The 16,918-nt window shown below is 39.0% G+C and overlaps 1 protein-coding gene across 1 annotated transcript; it reads left to right on the forward strand.

The window, feature by feature from the left end:
• The first annotated feature begins 3,380 nt into the window (after window positions 1–3,380).
• LOC140945418 (uncharacterized) lies at window positions 3,381–16,296 on the forward strand. Its single transcript, XM_073394446.1, has 7 exons — window positions 3,381–3,413; window positions 5,016–5,811; window positions 7,282–7,541; window positions 9,629–9,899; window positions 11,881–12,534; window positions 13,569–13,760; window positions 15,979–16,296. The coding sequence occupies exons 1-7, from the start codon at window positions 3,381–3,383 to the stop codon at window positions 15,981–15,983; spliced, it is 2,211 nt and encodes a 736-aa protein (XP_073250547.1). The 3' UTR covers window positions 15,984–16,296.
• The last annotated feature ends 622 nt before the right edge of the window (window positions 16,297–16,918 follow it).

Consider the following 16,918-nt stretch of genomic DNA (forward strand, 5'->3'; position numbering starts at 1 on the left):
AGTAATAATGGGGAGTAATGGTATTCACCCTCCGAGGATCATATCCTGGGGTCGATGCCATAAGTGGGTTCAGTTTGCAGTTACTTCTCTTCCTTGCTCCGAAAGGTTTTTTGGCCGGATACTCTGGTTTCCCCTTTAGTCCCCTTTCCTAACAAATTAATTTTAATGAGTTCTTATGCAACAGATTGACGAAATTTTTGAGATTAAACTTTCATCCAAACCGAGTTTGTTTTCCGATGAAATCTGTTTTGCCATTTATTCGGAAATTACACCCCCTGAGGTATTTTTAAATAAGTCCTTTTTATTCTCCGTCTTACAGTATCGTTTTCCACTCCTTTTCCTCCGCTCAGGTTACGTCATTCTCTAAAATAATGAATACCTTACCCTACTTGCAGTAGTATGTTTTACGTTAACTCAAACTTCAAACTCTATAAACTTATTTTGGCTTTATGCGCTGAATAGGCTTCCTACCTTATTTGGCCTGTTATGTTAGCTTGGATTTTTTCACAAACACCTAAGTTGTGCCTTAAGCAATAGCTTTACGCTGTATGTCTATATTTTCTTTCCAGGTGGTTCAACTTCGAGAAAGTTGTCCAAACTCTGGTTTCCAAAGGAGTGCACTATTTAGACCTCGAACAACTTCAAGAGATTGTGCAGAAAGTGTGTTTCATTGAAGAAGAGGATGAAGCTGGCACTATGTTGAATTTCTATCATGACCTCGGCATGATTGTCAGACATCGCAACACCATTGTACTTCAAGCTCAATGGCTTATTGAGGTTTTTAAACAGCTCATCACCATTCGTTCCTTTAATGACATGGTAAGGAGCAAAAACTTCAAATACATAATCGTATCCCTGTTTAGTTTAATCCTCTGAAGTTCAAGCAATTCCCTACTCCCACCGTGGTACACTCACTAAAGGGGAGCCGTTTGGGTAGGGGTTGGGGTGATTTTAAATTGTTTAACGATTTTTGCATAATAGGTTATGATTTTAAAAGTGAAATGAACCAAAATTTGGACCTTTTTTATTTTAGTTCAATTCTAGTGAAATATGTTTAATATGAACCAAATAAAAATACTATGAAGTTTCAGCTCAATTGAAGCAAGCATCTCCGAGATATTCGTTATTAAAAATTGCTATATTTTGGCCCTTATCTTCGTAGAGCGGTCGGAAAAATTGTCGGAAAAAACAGCTTGTGACGTCAATGTTGGTCAGGTGAAAAAAAGCGGGAAATTCAAAACAGAGTTTTTGAGTCGACTTGGCGCAGAAGTGGTTTTACGCGGCCATAAACCTGGAAAGAACAGGCAATTTGTCTTCAAAAGTTGCAAGCTGTGTTTATAACCTTCTTATTATTTAATTTCTCGAAGAATACATCATAGTAAAACGGACTTTAACGACATTTACTAATTTCCTTGAGTTGTACTGGAAATGTGCGTGTGTAAGTCCGATTTTTTTCAAGATGCATTCACAAAATGTGTTCGTATAAGGACGTTCCTGGATATATAAGGTCCGGAGCTCCACCGTGCACTCAAAACAACAAAATATCTTTGTATAATAATCTGCTCAAAGAAATTCAAGTTTGCCCACAATGTGTTTGAAGTCACGGAACTTTGTCGCACTCAGCGAGCTGATATTTAAAACCAACGCCCGATCGGACACTTCTAGATTCGCAGATCACTAAAATATAAACAAAATCCTCAATGTAGAAGTTTTGGCGTTGATATGTGGGCAGAAAAAGAGTTAATCTTTATCTAGTAAAGTTTCCCCAAGATCGGTTTCAAAGCAACCATAGTTTTTTAAACTTGATCGTTTCGCGCAGATTAATCTTGCTTTGTGTTGTCAAATTGAACATGCATAACACCTGTCAAAAACCTACGCTTAAGTAAGATTTCCTTCAAACAAAGTTAAAGTTACATTATTGCAAAAACTTCTTTCCAATTATGTATAAGATTTAATTACTGATTGAGGTCACTTTAAGGACCATAGACGCCACTTTAAGCTGGCAAAGAGATGCGACAAGCAAAGAACAATTCCATCATGCATAAAATTCAGCTAGGTGAACTAAAAAAAGCTTCAATAAGGTTGCAAAGCAACAAATTTTCATTAAAAAAAACGTAAGGCTTAAGGCTCTTATACCTGCTGAAGCTTGTTGACAAAGAAAAAGTGAATTTTCTGTACAAAAACAACCTACCTAAAGATCTTAAAAGCAAAAGATCAGTTGTAAGCTTCGCAGCTTAATAACTGGTCCATGCGAGGGTCTTCATTCAAGCAAATTAAACTCAGCAAACTGAATCTTTAGAAAATACAGAAAACTGCTCATAAGGATTTGTTTTGCTGACTTCAGTCAAATCCAGCTCCAGCAATTTTTTACGGGTAAAGAGTCGATTGTTTTGGAGTCACTGCCAGCAGTTGTCGTTCTCCGCTACTTCACAGCAAATGAAAGGAAGATTTACGTACAGAAAGATAACAAAACTTAAGGAAAATAAAAAAAACTAAAGGAAAAAAACTCTGACTATTGTTACTTGAGCAACAGAAAAATGATCGAAGTAGTCTTTTCTTCTCGAGTAAGCTTGCTGGCCTTCTAAAGTTCCGAGAAAGTTTTTGAAACTTAAACGCTTAAAAGCGCACAAGGTTGTTCACTCGCATGCGTTAGCCGTTACGGTTCTTTGACTGAAGACAAGGATAAAGCTGGTTCTGCAAAGGTAAATAAATCTGGGCATGTAAAAAAACTAAACGTAACTACTAACAGAATACAAGTGGGTTTTTTTAATTCAGTCCGGCGAAAGAAGGCGAAGCACTGGACACAAAATCAATTCACAAATCGAATACACAATTATCAGAAATTGCAAACCTCTTTGGAAATGTTTAAAACGTATTATTCCCCCTCAGACTGACGGATGATCTGTTTTTACTCTAACATTGGTTGTTCTGAATCCAAAGTAATTTTCAAGTGATGAAAAAACAACAACAATAACAAAAACAACAAAAAAAAAGCCTTTGCAAGGAGTAAACGTTCGCACCTCGTGTATTCAGTCTTCCAGAACGAGACAAACAAACGCAGGCGATAAGGGATGCGCAGAAGCTTGCGCAGAACGTTTTCCGCCCTGAAAGACCAACATCACACGGAAAGGTTAGCTGCAAGGTTGAAAGAACAACATCACGTGGGAACATCACGCGGCCATTTCAGAAACGTTTTCGTGAAGTCTTCGGAAATGCTCGGATTTTGATCTTTTATCTTTCTATAAAGGCTTGGGAAGAAAAATCTTTATCCAAATCTCACTTAGGATGGTTCTTTTCAGTGTTTGGTGAAGGTAAAGCGACAAAATAAAATATGTCAATTTTTTGGTTCATTTGACCTTTAAAGAAAAAAGAACGGAAGCATGAATAGGAACCTGCCGACGGATATTAGGAAGGTAAAAAGAGGCAAAATGTTCATATAACGTTTTTTGGGAAATTTGAGCAACGCCTTGTTGTAGGTTTGAGCCATTGACCGAAACTCAAGCCACTAATTCACTTGTCGTGGGTGTCGGAAGCTATTTGAAATGCGCTTTACTCTATCCTTAATATTTTTAGGACGGACCAATTTTACCTTTTTACCTTTTCCAATTCAAGGAGCTTCAGCCTCTCAACTATTACAATCTATAGCAGCAATATAATAATTTTAAGATAAATTTACATTACTGTTATCTCAGGACATATCAGTGCTTTTTCTAACCTTAAACATTTTATTTTGCACTGTATATTTGTGTTGGACGTAGCTGCATTGCAGTTTGTTGGTCGCTCAAGATCAGTACTTTTTAAACTGTAACATTTTATTTTGCGTTGTATATTTGTGTTGGACGTAGCTGCATTCCAGTTTGTTGGTCGCTCAATATTGATGCTATTTCTAACAATTAACTACTTATGTTTTATCCATTTTTAGTTGTTTTTATGTCTATAACACTCCCATTTACACACACCCTCCCTCCCTCCCTTGTCTCTTACCCACTACTTCAGTGGAGACTTGGGAACTCTTTCATTAGGGATCCCATACTTTAAACACCTGTAATACCACGAAGGTTGCTAGGCGAATGTACCGTTTCAAACGTTTTTTTTTTAATACAAAGCAAGTACATAATAAGATGCATTTCTACCCATCTCAGAACACCTTAATTTCATACCCAGTATGATCGCGCATCCATGCATCCGGGCATGTTAGGAGTAGCTCCCTTTAGGAAATATTTTTTTATGGTCATGAAATCCGCGTGCTTACAAGTTTCGCATTTCGATCGGGCCATAAAAACACCCTTTTCTCAGCATAGCGATGAAAATGTAAAAAGCAACATCACCGCAAAGAAACATCATGCACATCTAAAAGGGTATGATATTTTTACGTATTTTCCAAGGCGCAAACCGGTTCTGTAAGTTGTGTCGCACGTGACTAAAACGTCATGTTTGTTAAGCAAAGCCAGCGCATGTGGTTTTCCGCTCCCCTTTGAGACCTGCTAGCAGCAAAAATCTTCAGGTTCTAAATTTTATTTGTAATCTATTTGTTAACGTTTATCCGATATATTTCTGGTCTTATACATAACTTTCACGTTTACCTTTGTGATAATTTATAACCATTGGGGATAACCCATTGACAATTGATAGGCCTAAAGAAATCACGATTGCTCTCCCGCTTGTGAAGTCACCGCTCTCTACGTTGAATGGTGATCTTCTTGCAATGAACACTCAAAGTTTTGCTTTTTGCTAATTCCCCAAACAAACCAAACGGCTGCACATTCGCGTCTGAAACGAACAACTTAGTTTCAGTGAAAATTGAAAACACAGTATTGAATAGTTTTCCTTTTTTGTCTAGGTCGGATGGCGACTTTCTATGCAAATGTCTTGAAATTCAGTGAGTGCTAAGCCCAGCCAATAGCTTTTATGCTCTTGGGGCCCAAAAGAGAAATAAAGAGTCTTTAATTTTAGATGATTCTTTATCATGTTTTTTTGTTTTAATAACTTTAATTTGGTCTATTCGTTATTGTTAGGATCCAAGACCTTCTAAACTGTGGAAGGAAATGGAAGAAACAGGTGCCCTCAAAATGGAACTTGTTGATTACGTATTTTCCAAGTTTTGCGAGGAAGACAGAGTCAAGGAAGATATACTGAACATGATGGAGCAGTTCGGATTGATCGTCATGTTTGCCCCCTCACCCAAAGAAAAAATGTACTTTGTACCCTGTCAACTTAAGACGCCACCTGGACGCATTTGTCAAGTGGAGCCATCGCCTTCAGATCCGTGCCCACTGTACCTACGCTTTTTGGGAGGGTTTGTTCCTCGCGGTCTTTTCTGTCAGCTTGTGTCACGATTAACAAGATGGTGCTCTGAGAGTGGATTCAAGCGGAAGCCACATTTTTTCGATGGAGCATCTCGGTTTTTTATTGAGAAGGAGCCCTTTCATCAGTTAATCCTTCTGTGCAAGAAAAGAGTCATAAAGATCATCTTAAAGAAGCAAAAAAAGCAAGACTATCTTGAAGCAAACAAAGCACCAATTCCTGAAAGAAACGACGTGGCAGTAGCTGTGCGAGAGTTTTTGGAAGAGGCAATGCAGTCACTAATACGGGAGCTGCGCTGTTGGAATAACCTGGCGTATGACTTCAGTATCGCATGTCCTGAATGTATGCAAGAGAGGGAAGGGTGTTCTAACCACGGTCAGGTCTGTTGTACTCACGAGGACTGTCTGTGCCTTCTAAGCATTCTGGAAGGAGGGACACCTAACCAGTGCCAAAATAGTTTTGAGATGCCGACACTACCTGGGCTGAAAAAATGGTTCTCTTTCAAAGGTAACTACATTTCTACTTGGGCAGTGAATAAGTTTCAAAAGTGATAAAATCTTATTTTCTTCAACATCGGCTGATATTGAACGAAACAAAAGGACAAATTCGGTGACGTGGTTTTTTAGACAAACGTGTTAGAGAACTAAGAGTTAAGCCCGATATTTACCTTGCTCTTTGCTGGAGCGGCACTACTTTTTTCAAGTGGTCCCGAGTCAGTGGCACCCAAGCCCTTTTCTTTTTTTTCAAAATTAATTCTTTGTTTGAAGGAGCAAATATTGCCTAGGAATTTCTTAAGCTCGAGGAAGGCTAAACATTTCTAGATACACGTTCCGTTTTCCTATTAACTTACTCACGATATTCTGACATAGGTTGTATTTTTTCACATTTTACTACCAAGCTGTTGTAATTATTGTGAAAACAAAGGTCTACTGAAAATTTCTGTGCAGAGACCGTCAACGTTAAAGCCTTTCATATAAAATGATGACAACCAAGAAGTACGGTTATGTTCGCGAACTTTCGACCGGACCCATCAGGGTAGCTAACAATTTCGGAAGAGACGAAAAAGCCACCTAAAACTTTCGAGGCGACCAAAATTCCAGTAAGACATCCAAACAGATAAATAGTTTATTAGGGCAACTTTGCTTTAAATTAACCAAATAGTTTTCTTAAGCATAGAGAAAACCATTCAACACACTTCTGACGTATTTGGAAACATAGTCGTTGGGTCTCCGCCCCTCAGCCGAGTGTGTACACTGCCGTCGTTAATTTTTCCATGGATTGTTGTTGTTTTTCTTCTATACTGTTAAGAATACGTTGTTATAATTAGCCAATACGAAGCCTTCAGAAAATTTATAGTTCAGGATTTTGATAGATCGTGATACCTAAAATTATTCTGCATATAGTCTGCCCAGGGAGAGACTGGAGAGCAGCTGTTTTGCTATACATATATACCTTCACGTTCTCCTCATAGTTTCCCATACACTTTCAAAGTTAGGGGGATTCGTTTTTTTGTTATTTTGAAGTTAAGAAAAAACAGTAAACAATTCCAACGGGTTAATAGACGTATGTTGTAAAAGAATCCACTCTTACGTTAAAACAATTAAACGACAAAAAAGGAAATTAATTACGAATTTTGGACTAAGCGGTAAACCATGGTTAAAAACTATAAATAAACCCTCATGTACATTGACAGACTTTTTTGTGCATCGGAAGGAAGCGGTGTTACAAGAACCAGGCATACGGTTCCAGGCTCTCAGTTATAAATGCGAACAAGCAAGACAAGAAGCTTATGCATGGCCGCCTTTTTCTATTGCATCGCTTTTCTGTTCACTCGTACTCCCCACTAACTAGGAGCCTAGAACAGACTATATCAAACTGGGCTTCAGTTAGCATCTATCGCTTTTTTAATCAGCCCGAAAACTTCAGACGCAATCAAAGGAAATAATACTGATTAAGTTATCCGTCTCTTAATAACAGAACTACCAGAGAAGCTCATGTTCAGTGATCTTCGAAAGAGGCAACTGGAGGTATGGGAAGAGACCGGCAAAACTGAGTTATCGGTGAATTTGAAGAGGATGGCGCTTGAAAATGGCCTGGTTATTTCTGACAATCAAGGAAAGGGAAACTGCATGTTTTTTGCACTTTCCGAGCAGCTTGACCACGTAAAAGGAATTAAACTCTCCCACTCACAGTTAAGGGGAACCATTGTACAATATCTGAAGGACAACCCTACACTGGTTAGTTTATTTGTATTAGTAACTTATAGTGTTTTTTTAGTCTTCTTGATTCTAGTTATTTAAGGCTGCGTAACTCCCAGGTGTTGGGGTACTCACCAAAGTTTTAAACGGGGAGGCTCCGCCCCGAGGTCCAATCCTTTACTAATTTCTAAAAAAGTGATGATTGTTCAAAATCTTGGGTCGACAAGTACATTAACTAAGCAATTTATATGAAACTGCCATTATTATGTCGTAGTTTTTGATTGGTTGACTAAAATAAGAAAAGCCTCTATTGGTTGAGTCATGTCGACGAAGGAAATAAGGGCATCCTAAACAAAATAGACTGTCACTTTTATCGCTATTCTTTTTCCAATGATGACGTAATCTTAATGAGATGCTTGTCGTGACGTCATCAGTGTTTATGTATTCGCGCCCTCTTTTTTATGATATTCTTGTTCCAAAATGGAAGCAAGCGGTGCCTACTAAACTACTAAAACTGTCTCTTAAGGCTCCCGACCCAAAAGTTTTCTTCACCCCTTGAAAAAAATACAGAGATTAATATCGGCGATTACTCAACGAGTCTTGAAGTCAAAGTCAGTTTGAAACGTTAACCATTGAATTTTGGAGTAGAGAAAGTAATAAGATATTATTCCGTGGGATGCCTGTGGCACTCCCACGGTAAAAATCCGGTTCGGTTGTACCCAAAATTGCAAAGCCAGCCAATAGGATTGCCTAAAATCTTTATCGATTATCTCTTCTTCGAAGCCGACCAATCAGATTGTACAAAATCTGTATCGATTTTTAATCGATTTGCTTTCTCTGAAGAACGTTGAAATCAGAACGTTTCTTGCCAAATTTGTCACGCTTGAGTTTCCCACTCGTGGGTTAAAATGGCTTGTTAACCAGCGAAATCCTTCGGGATACTGGCAAGTCACGAAAAGCGACCTAAGCCAAATTATTTCTTTCCTTCATGATTCTTTTTTCTTTAGGTCTAGCTTTTTCATAAGGTTTTAGTAGCGTCTGGTTGCTGGCCGTGATTTCCGATAGATTTTTCTATTCGGAGTTCGCCAGTTTTTGCCGAGCACAGCTAGAGTTCAGTTTTTTTCTTTTCTTATCGAAAGCACCTTGACGATGGGAGGTTAAATCGCGTAAATTTAACTCGTACCCTTGACGATTGGCGGTGAAATCGCGAAAATATTGTCCTCGTCGATCGACGACTCGCTTTCGGCATGGATTGGACTTCTGGATGGGACACGGATCAGGACCTTAGTAAACTTATTATACCTTGGAATCAGGGATAATCATTGGAACTATGTTAACTTTGAGACCTTGGAAACACATTGCAATTAATTTTTAACCTTATCAAGAGCATCTTGGAATATTAAACTTTCATCTTGGATTAAAACATTGGAACTTTATCGAACTTTGTAACCCTGGGTTCGACCCTAGATAAAAAAGCAAGCGGATGTTTTGTTTTGTTTTGTTCCATTAACCTAAAACTGCAATGTTTATTTCTCTTTGAAAAAGTTACCTGTGGCTACTTACTACCAAGATATGACGTATCTTTATACATATAGTTCCTGTTCAGGTTAATTAGAGAACATTATGCGCATGTGCTCTATTACTTGTTTCCGTTAACATTCCAATTTAAGTTACACGGGTAAACCTTGTTTTGATACAAAATAACATCTTTTTCTTATCCAAATCGTGCTATGAAAATAACTACATAGCGATAGATCAAAACAAGATCAACTCCATCCTTGCGACCACTGACAACTACAAATTTAGCTTGCGTAGCAGGTGTCAAAAGGAGTAGGGGATAGCGAGGAAGCAAAAAGGGGAGGTGGATTGGGGAGAAATAGTAGCCTGTCACGCAGGCTACTATAAATTCAGTCATAAGCACATTAAACCAGCCCATACAGGTAACCTACACATCGATGCTCACAACATGACACATCTTTCCGGTTTCCCTAATTTTTCCAAATTCAGATAGAACGCCATTATGCTTCCATAGACCAACGCATCCCACGGAAACGACTTTAGGCGTCTTGTTAACAAAACCGTTGGGCTTTTTTTTTAGTTAATACAATGTATTTTTTTTCTTAAAGCCGGATGGAACACAGCTCTTCCACTTTGTTGACGGATATTCATCTTGGAATACCTACCTTACAAGCATGATGGCAGATGGTACATGGGGTGATCACGTGATTCTTCACGCTGCGGCAAACTGTTTTACAACGTGCATCCGCGTGATCAGCAGTCTGCGGCATCACGGTGACGTAATGATTTGCCCAGAGTATGATGTTACTGTTGGCAACCGACTTGTGCTGGGTCACGTGCACGAGCTTCACTATGTTAGTCTTGTTCCACCTAAAAGAGGTTAGGTTGTCTTATTTCACTGTAATTTAAGATTTTCTAATCTTGCCTTAGCAAATTCAGTTTGGATGTTTTTTCCAGGCTTGATAGTTGAAATTTCTGGCCTACCTTGGGGATTTTTCATGTTATTTCCATCGTTTTTAGAAAGATTTTCCAATCGTTATCTTAAGCAGTTTTTAGACAGGTGCAATAAATTCTGCGCTCCAACTTGCTGGCATTCTACTGAGCCTATTAGCAAGAACGAACTCGTTCTCTGCTACCACCCCTATAGAGCGTTTTCACATGAGGTCCTAGCGGTCATATTGGTGTTCCAAAACAATAAGACGGTGGCCATGTTGGTGTTCCAAAACAATTCTGTGGGAGTTGAACTCTTTTCTTATGTAAACGCTTCCTTTTTTCCAATAAATTTGCATAGATGCTGGCCACGTGAGTGAAAACGCCCTATTTCCCCAGTTCCTTCTGTAGGTACCGAGTCATAAAACAAGTACAACAAAAGAAACACCACAACCAAACAATAAATGCCCCAGGGGAACTCTATTGTTTGGATCCTTGTTTCTTTTGTGATGACGGTACCTGCAGAAAGACTCACTTCCGCTGTTCCTTTATTACTATTTCTCGATTGTTTCACACCACCATAAAATCGAGAAATAGTTGAACAACTATGTTGGGGCCTTTTGCATGGAGGTGGGGACCCCAAGTACTTGAGTTAACATGTGGCGGGTCACTCCACCTATCATGTAAACGTGATCAAATTTAGCCTGCGAAAACATCCGTTTCTCCTCGCTTTTCGCCTCTGGGGACGTTTCGCGCGGAGGAACGTCTGCGACTCAGCGACGGACATTCCATACTGATGACGTAAAATATGTCCAGAATCCGGTCAGAAGCCCTGATTGGTCGACGGAGTAGTTACATTGTTTTAGCTATTGTTTACGAATGACAGACAAAAGACAAAAGGCCACAAAGGTCAAATGTAAACGCGATGAATCTCTAACAAAACAGTCAATATTTGTGGAATATAGTCTTCTCCAGAAAAAGCATTTGAGTTTTGCTGGAGCTCGTTCGCAGATGAACACAACACTTTACCCAAATCTACCAGGAGAAACCTAAAATTGAATAAAGTTACATTTGAAAACCCATGACTACCAGATTTATTAAGTAAACATTGATTTGCGTCATCAGTATGGAATTTCTGTCGCTGAGTCGCAGACGTTCCTCGGCGCGAAACGTGCCCAGCGGCGAAGAGGGTGGAGAAACGGATGTTTTCGTAGCCTAGTTCAAATTAAAATGGGTGATTATATGGACAGGCGGGTTACCCCACCTAAGCGGCTTACCTCACCTACATGGGGTCCCCCACCTCCATGTAAACAGGCCCTGAGTGGTCTTAGACACAGGCCGTAAAAAGCTATTCATTGGGGTGAAGGGCAGCAGGGCAGGGGCCAGTATTAATGAATGCAAAAATTTTACTTAGTATATTGCTGGTAATTTAGCGAATTTTATCCAACTCGCCACATTCGCCTAGTTTTGTTCCTGCCGTTATAATTAAGGTACATTTTTAACAACCGTTTTACTCATTATTTAAATATGAGACTGGATGTGGCTTGGTAAAAAGTGGCTAACAAAAACAGCCACTGGATGTACTACAGTTGTATAGGTAGGACGCCTTGATCATTGCAGTATAGTCACATGTCTTGATCAGTCAGAGACCTCTTACTAAAATAGAAGTCGATGGTAACACGGAAATGTAGACAAAGTGTTTTTAAAGCTATTGATTGATTTTCATAATTAAGAGAGAGCATGGATTATCCATGGAGAGAGAACCTTTCAAAAAAACGGAGTAGTTGTTTTCAGTAATGATATATCAACAATAATTAGTTCTTAATACGTATTTACCCATAAAGTTATTTTTTTCTTGGTTGTTTGGTTTTATCTTATTATTATTTTTAATAATAACTCCACAGGTTGATTAGTGTTATTTTGCTCATAGATCCAGCAAGCAACCCACCAGAGGTAACTTTACCTCTGCTCAAGACTGAGGATCTTCCTAAAACAGGGGTACCATGGGATGATGGCCGACTTCCAACTGACATTTTGTTACTAACGGTAGAGGACTGTGAATTTCTAGGCTGCCTTTCGCATCTGAATTCCAGTTTTTATAAAAGTTACCACAAAGACCTTGGTTGGGTATACTTCGGGGAACTGGGAAAAGGTGAAATGAAGGTTAAAATGGCTGTAATGAAGTGCTACAAGGGTTCAATCACCGCAGGAGGCTCTGCAGTTTCTGTATCGCCGGCTGTTAGACTCTTGAGGCCCAAAGCTGTGTTTCTAGTGGGTATCTGCCACAGCTTAAAATCCAGTGAAGTCAAACTAGGAGACGTGGCTATTTCAGAGAAGTTAATAACCTGTGTTCCATCCAGTGATGAAGCCGGCGACAAAGTTCCTGTGAAATACCTTCTTTTGAAGCTGATCCCTAACGCTGGAGATGGTTGGAAAGCACCTTTAAAAGATCCCAAGGCACTTGAGGTGAAAATACACCGTGGCGATCTTCTGAGTGTTCCAGATGTAATTGATAACAATGAATGTCGCGAGACACTCATCAAGCGATTTCCACGTGCAATTGCCATGGAATTGGAAGGGCAAGGTAAGCATATTGACCACTCCAGAAAATACCATAACATACCATAATGCTCTTTGTTTGTCACCCCAAAAGTTTGCATAAGCATTGTTTTCAGTTTCAGTTGGGGCCATTTTTAAAACTCCCAAGAGAAATTGAAGACAAGCTTATGCAAAATTTTGGGGTAACAAAAAAAGAGCATTACGGTATGTTACGGTATTTTCTGGAGTGGTCAATTGTGACAAACGTGAAGGTCTGCATGACAGGCTTTCCAACCCGAGTTCCACACGGTAGAATTAGTGTGTCTTTATTGGTCATCAGATAAAAATACATCTAATGTTACAGGAAAACGGATTAAAAAGTTCAGATGAGTAACAAAGAAGTATAAAAAGAATTTAAATGTTAAAAAATATGCATATCTCTATATACGAAATTATAGTAAGAGGTCGTATTAAAACACTAATCTAATTACGAAACGTTGGGAAGGCTCGTAGTCAAACGCGAAACGCGAGAGACAAGGACGAAATTGATTCTCTCTCTTCTAATGCTCGGGTAAATTACGCCTGTCATGTAGACCAATAATAACAGGTTTTAGGAATTTTGCAGGATGTAGGGTAATGTGTTCTTTTGCGAAATGTCAGTTATTTTCTCTGATTTATGCCTTTAACTGGCAAGGAGAGAAAATGGATGCCTCAAAGTCGTTTACGTAAACAGAGACTATAAATAAGCGTACATCTGTCAGTTTTGCGGGTTCTTTTTTCAGCGGACTAATACCAGGGTCGGTCACTCATACAACAGAAAGAGGATTCTACCATTGCTATGCAACGTCTCAGTAAACTTTAAGTCGCTTAGACCACCCCATACTTTATAGAATCTCCTATCCCTATTTTATTGGAGAACGTAAACCCGTAAGGTGTAAGGCAATGTCCTCAACATCAGCCCTTTGAACGTTGAACATGCCTGGCTCTGCTCTTGGCCAGGAAAAGTATACTTCCTCGAATTTACGTCTATGCGTCCACACTACATAAATGACTGACGTTATTGACTTTATTCCGTTTTAGGTCTTTATGCAGCAGCTCACGCCTTGGACGTTCCTTGGATTATTATTAAAGGCATTTCGGACTACGCAGATTGCAGAAAATCCGGTACTGATCGTTGGAAATCGTTCGCGAGTTTAATGGCCGCCTCCCTTGCTGCTCATGTCCTCAGTGATCCCGTCGTTTTTCAAGACTGGCCCCACTATAAGGAGACACGTGAGTACTACAACGATTTACTCGTTACTGGAATATTTCACTTATTTTTACTGCTTTAACCTTACACCAATACATAGTTAAGTATTTGTTTTCCAAGTCTTTATTAGTCGACAATAAACAAAACTCTGACAAAACGTAGGGTGTCTAAACAGTTTTGACAATAGTATAATATTCATCCCTGGGTATTGTTATTCATGACATTATAATAAGGTATGGAGAGTCAATCTGACCTGGGACAAGCCCAAGACAGACTGAACTGAATACATGAATAGGTAATCTGGAACCCGACTTTCTCGCTGGGGAGGGTGGGTGGGTCGCCGCCAATCGCCCTTCCTGTCAGACAAAGTGAAGTGAATGGGACAATGCATGCCAGTGTTTCCTATTATACATACTCATTTGCATATCATTAATTAATCCCTAATGGCATGTGAATAGTTATAGGTTTGAGAGCAGGAGTACGTTCAAAAAATGTAACTGACTCGGCACGGATCTTCCACTTAAGATGTACTTAAAGCTGGCCAAACATTGAACAGCTGGCTTTTTTAATCTCGTAATGAGCTGTAACGGCTTCAAGAGCTTTCAGGTGGCAAACGCTCTATTGTATTTCAACGATATATATTAGGAAACACCTGCCAATTAGAATATAGATAGAAAACTTTATTACTGTGTCGCAGCCGTATAGCTCGGGAAAAACCCCATACGATTCTTTTTATGCATTATAACTATGGCTACAGTAAGGAAAAGTGTAGACTTGCTACAAGTCGACCTCTCATACGTTTTTACAGTCAGCTTAGCGAGCTTCAGTGCATGAAGTCGCGCCGCGACCGAGCGAGTGACGAAGTCTCGAGGTCGACTTCTTTCGCGTCCTTGAAAATGGCATAACCAACAAGGAAAAAAATAAAGGACTTTTAGAAAGTCTTGGAAAAGTGGTGACCAAGTTAACCTGGTCCAGTAAAAGTTACATTTTGGGATGGTCTTCATCAACGCCGGGTTTACGTAGTTTATTGCTGCTAAGTTGCTTTGAACTGTGCTGGCTGTCCCGGCTAAATGATTAGGGCCATCCCAATAAAATGTTTTGTTTCCCATTGCCCCGACTATTGTGATGGTGGGTCGGTCGGTCGGTCGGTCGGGCAAAAGAAAAAAAAAGAAATATGAACACTTGAAGGGGGTCTGGGTTCCAGAGGAGACCGGGCTGCTAAGTAAGAAAAGCCTGGTTACAAAGTCAACTCGAAAAGGCTATCATCAGATCCCATCGACCTTAGCCCCACTTCATGTAATTTACACAACGTAGTTTTCCCTCTTACTAATTAGGGTTAAGCACTGCTTTACTGATTAGGGTTAAGCACTGCCTTTACTGACTTACCAATTAGGGTTAAGCACTGCCTTTACTGATTAGGGTTAAGCACTGTTTCGAAACTGGTGAGGTTCTCATTTTTGAGTTGGGGTTGATGCAATATGTAGTTAACTTATTTCCTCGTTATCCAACAAATCCGCAGTTGTCTAGTGGTTAGTGTGGTATACTGGGTCTTCTGAGTTGTGCGTTCAAATCCTACTGCCCTTCATACTAAATTTGTTTTTTTTTTTAAATTGAAGAGATTTGCACTTTCGTGAACATTTCCAGCTTAAAATATCATCTAAGTGTGATATAAAAGCAGAAAACAGTTCTACCTTGTGTAAATTTCATAAGAGGAGAAAGGAGCTACGGTCGATGAGATCTAATGATAACCTTCAAGCCTCGAAAACGTGGTCTTTCCGACTATCAAATGTCTAAACAGCCTTTAAAAAACGTAGTATCGATGTTAATTAAAGACAAGGAGATCAAATCATACCAATTATTGTGAGTAAAACACGATCGTGTGCTTGTAAATTAAAGTACTTGCTTCTTTGACTAGTGAATCTGGAATTTTTTTTTTTATTTTTCGAAAAAAATGGATCAGTCGGGCGATGGGAAACGAAACATTTTATTTGGATGGCCTAAATGACATTGTACTAGCTTCTTCGCCAAACTTTATCTCGAAAGGGTATAATTCCAAGCCTTTTTTCGATAATAAGTGTGTTATCCCCTCCTCCTCCAGCATATAGTTCTCATTATTGTATAGTACGATATTTGGTTAACTAAAAGTAAGAAGTAATCACTGTTTCTATAAACGTTGTTAGTCTCTCATGTTGTGTGGATTATATTATTTACATAGCACCAAAAATTTTTCTTTCTCAACAGATTAATCACAGATATGCAGGAATCAGCGTCTCAACCCTCCTTCCGTTTCAGATTTTCTTGGCCAATTCTTATTCAGAGTAACGGTCTCTGATTTGATGACATCGCTAAAATCATTTTGTAATTATCTTTTTAACAAGTGAGCTGTTTTTATAGTTTTGTTTTCGTCTCACGACGCTTTTTTCAAGCCTGTAAATACTGTATATAATTTGTAAATTTTTCATAGTCCTTATATTATTTTCTTATTTTTTTGAGAAAATCGGAGGAAAACCTCTACCGTTGTCCATGTCAAGTATTAAAAAGAAACTCATTTAGTATGAATTTCTTAGTTTTGCCGTGTTTTCCTCGTGAAGTATTGATGAGTTGTTCTCATTATTTATTTATTTGAAAAGGAACAGAACATTTTGATCAACTGTGGCGGAGCCGCGCGCGCGTCGGACTCCCATTGCTTTTGAATTATGGGAACTTATCGATGCGAGAAAATTTGGTTATGACGTCACTGTACGTGCGTAAAAAGGAACATTCTGTTCTTGACAACAGGCTTCCCAACAACACACAAATAACAACTAACAACATTTCTGGTTTTTTGTGCCGTAGTAGGCCGCTACGCTTTATTGAAGTCCAACTGAGCCTAAAAGAATACATCACAGAATACATCAAGGAAAATTAACGGAGTTTTGGATACGTATCTACAAGAGACACTTGGAGGCCAGGAAAAACCCCTACAAAAAACCCGCGAGAGACGGGGATAAAATAGAGGAAACCTGGGTAGGAACCGAGCCCAAAAAAACTCCACGACCTTCCTACTAAGCCGAACAAAATATATAGATAAATTCATTGAAGTAGATCATACTTCAATAGAGTTAAGCGCTATTTTTTTAAATCAATCAACTGATCTAAATAAATCCTAAATATATATAAAATTTAACTTACACGCAGAAAA

The sequence above is a fragment of the Porites lutea genome, chromosome 8 (genome assembly GCF_958299795.1).
Source record: "Porites lutea chromosome 8, jaPorLute2.1, whole genome shotgun sequence".
NCBI lineage: Eukaryota > Metazoa > Cnidaria > Anthozoa > Scleractinia > Poritidae > Porites > Porites lutea.

Excerpts from the sequence above, each read along its gene's own strand:
- LOC140945418 (XM_073394446.1), top strand. The coding sequence starts at position 3,381 with ATGAATAGGAACCTGCCGACGGATATTAGGAAG. Across the intron at positions 3,414-5,015 it reads TGCCGACGGATATTAGGAAG|GATCCAAGACCTTCTAAACT; the intron begins GTAAAAAGAGGC and ends CGTTATTGTTAG. Across the intron at positions 9,900-11,880 it reads TCTTGTTCCACCTAAAAGAG|ATCCAGCAAGCAACCCACCA; the intron begins GTTAGGTTGTCT and ends TTTTGCTCATAG.